We start from the raw sequence: 2,680 nt of genomic DNA on the forward strand, positions 1-2,680 counted from the left end.
TATTTTGTCTCATAGCAATTTTTCTCACCAGTGACATTTTGGTGGCAGTTTGATGATGTTGAATCTCCTAGCCCAAAAGTTGAAACTGTCAACCATGAAAGGCTGCTGAACAGTGGACTCTCGTGGAGCTCTGCATCTGTGGTCTGAGACGATGAGTCCCTTCAGTTCAATGCAACCATTGTCTATTCAGACTAATCTTCGTGACACGTTTTCTTCCTTACAGCATGTGGAACCTCATTCGACGAGCTCAGTTGACTGGCAGCCAGTTGCAGCATTACAGACAATGCTCAGCCGAGTGGATCGATATACCATGATTTAATGCTTCTGATTGCTTAGGTTTTAGACTTTCGGACTTGCAATTAGAATTTTACGAATAAAGCTTTTCAAGTTCTTTAGAACAAAGCAACATCAAGCGAACATTATCAGCGAATCATGTCATTCGATGAATTTCAAACTTGGATTTTTGTGGCATATTCACTTGTAAATCATAATCAACACACCCAGCTTACGAGTTATCAACGTTTCGTGTACCATGATGTGCCCTGCAGTGAGCGCAACCTCTGTCCTGTTGGTTCTTGTGGGAACAGGAATATGGGTTGAGATAAAATAAAATACTAAAAAAGAATTGCGCAAATGGTGCACAAATTGCTTGTATTTTACTGGCACCTTAGTGCAAATGTACATCCGGACTGACGGTCGATCGAACTATTGTACACAAAATCCATCTAAATGAAAAGAGCACTTTGGGAGCAAACTAATCATAGGGGATGCAGCCCGGACAACCTAATTGCCTCATATCTGGATCGCGAAGTCGAATCGACAATCTGGCAGCCGCAGGAAAAATCAGGCTGTTGCTAATTTACTTTACAATGTTCAAAAACCTCCTTTGTTTTGTATCACACGTGATATCCCAAGAGGAAACAAAGAACTTCTCTTGATGCATGCAGCTGCTCACCATGGGTTTTCGATCCATCCTTCGCACATGATCACGCCTCAGCTCGCAATCTCTTTGCTGTTTCAAGACGCACGCTGGAGCAGAATCGCTTGTTGGATCCAGTCAGTTTCTTGCAGGGCATTTGTGAGATGCTTTCGCTGGTTGGTTGAGTTATTCTGGATGCATTGCGGCTGGTGGAGGAAGGCTCCGGAGCAGGAGGGAAAGACTCGGGGTTGGACAAAGCAGTGGTTGCCTTGAGGGGGAAATTCAAGAGCGCCTTGGAGCCACGCATCTGGAGCGCTGCTCGGTCATATGCCAATGCCGCAAGCTCCGCTGTATCGAAAGTCCCCAGCCATATCCTTGAGCCGTTCTTCGAGGAATCTCGAATCTCTGCAGCGAATTTCCCCCATGGGCGTTGCCTCACGCCTCTGTAATGTGGTTGCAATGTTTTAGGTTGCTTTGCAAGCTTCTTATCAGCCGTCGCGTTTAACTTGGGCTGAGCAAGCGGCTCCACCTTGTCAGCAACTTCGATCATGGCACTATGTGCTGGTTGCAATTTTGAATCAGGTGCAACGAGAGGCGCCAGTGTCACCCAGTTTCCGCATAAATCTCGATTTGCGCTCATTGCATCCTCCGGCTCAGCGGTAATGTAATCATCCACAAGCGCTCCAACTATCTGACGAATCTCCTCCACGAAGTTGCCCCCCAGTCTCTTCTTCAAGTTCAATGAGATTAATGTCAGCCGGCTGGGTTTACGGCTTTGCAATAACCTGCTTCCGGTACTGCAATCTTCGCTACTCACTTCCAAGGTGCCGGTTGAGTCACTTTGTTGGCTTGATGACTCCAAGTAACTCCCTTGAGCGTTGATGGCTTGCATATCCGGCAAACCGTCGTCGAAGGGTTGCGGAGTGAAGAGACTTTCAGGAGCCACAAAGTTGTCGCTTTCCGGAATCAAATCCGAGAACTCCAACTCCTCTTCGTTCTCATCAAGCAAGAATCCTTGCAAATATTCCAGCTCATTCCACATCTTAGTGCGCGGGGTAATGTCGCAACCTAACGCTCCGAATCCCCCCCATGGCGTCGATAACAGTGAGACTGCCATTCTCTTTCCACAAATGTGTCCCAACAAAACCTATTCAACCACCACAACGTGATCCTAACCCTTGCACACTTCGACGTCAATGAAGGCTTCTCAAATCCTTCCAACTCCTCCAATGAATACTCCACCTTATCTATTTAGTAAAACTGTGCGAGTTCGACACTCGTTTTCAGATAACAATACCTTCCACCTTGTTACGTTCTTGTCACATTGACAGTGAGAGCTTCGGGAAAGGAACTTATAGAAACAACAAAGCAACTCGTAATCCTAATGAGAACTGTTCCAGATGCTTCTAATCGAGGTCTCGTGCTGCCCTTAGTCTAGCATGAGGCAGCTCTGCACACTGTTTGCTAAAAAGGGACTGTCTGCAATGCGAACGCATCGTCTATAAAAACATGAGGACACTAAAGGCGAGTCCGGCCGTTGACAAATCCACTCCACGTAGCCAACGTGCTGAAAATTAACGAGGTGACGTGTTGATGGTCAAGGCGGATGCATATCTTTTCAGTTAATCCTCCAACGCCAACGACAAAATCCTCAGGGATTTGCTGTTGGAAAACTTTCGGTATCCAGAAATATCGACAGTACATTCGGCATTCCGATGCGGAGATTCCTCGTTGGGGTCTTGTTCACAATAATGTTAGATT

General features: G+C 46.4%; 1 protein-coding gene across 1 annotated transcript; it reads right to left on the reverse strand.

The window, feature by feature from the left end:
• Positions 1 to 612: 612 nt before the first annotated feature.
• LOC112284328 (uncharacterized) lies at positions 613 to 2,413 on the reverse strand. Its single transcript, XM_024524039.3, has one exon. It carries the CDS (start codon positions 2,034 to 2,036, stop codon positions 987 to 989), a length of 1,050 nt encoding a protein of 349 aa, XP_024379807.1. The 5' UTR covers positions 2,037 to 2,413; the 3' UTR covers positions 613 to 986.
• Between the last annotated feature and the right edge of the window lie 267 nt (positions 2,414 to 2,680).

Source organism: Physcomitrium patens, chromosome 7, assembly GCF_059467195.1.
Source record: "Physcomitrium patens ecotype Gransden chromosome 7, ASM5946719v1, whole genome shotgun sequence".
In the NCBI taxonomy this organism is placed as follows: domain Eukaryota; kingdom Viridiplantae; phylum Streptophyta; class Bryopsida; order Funariales; family Funariaceae; genus Physcomitrium; species Physcomitrium patens.

What these genes read in the sequence shown, in the direction of transcription:
- LOC112284328 (XM_024524039.3), bottom strand. Translation starts at nt 2,036, where the DNA reads ATGGCAGTCTCACTGTTATCGACGCCATGGGGGGGATTCGGAGCGTTA.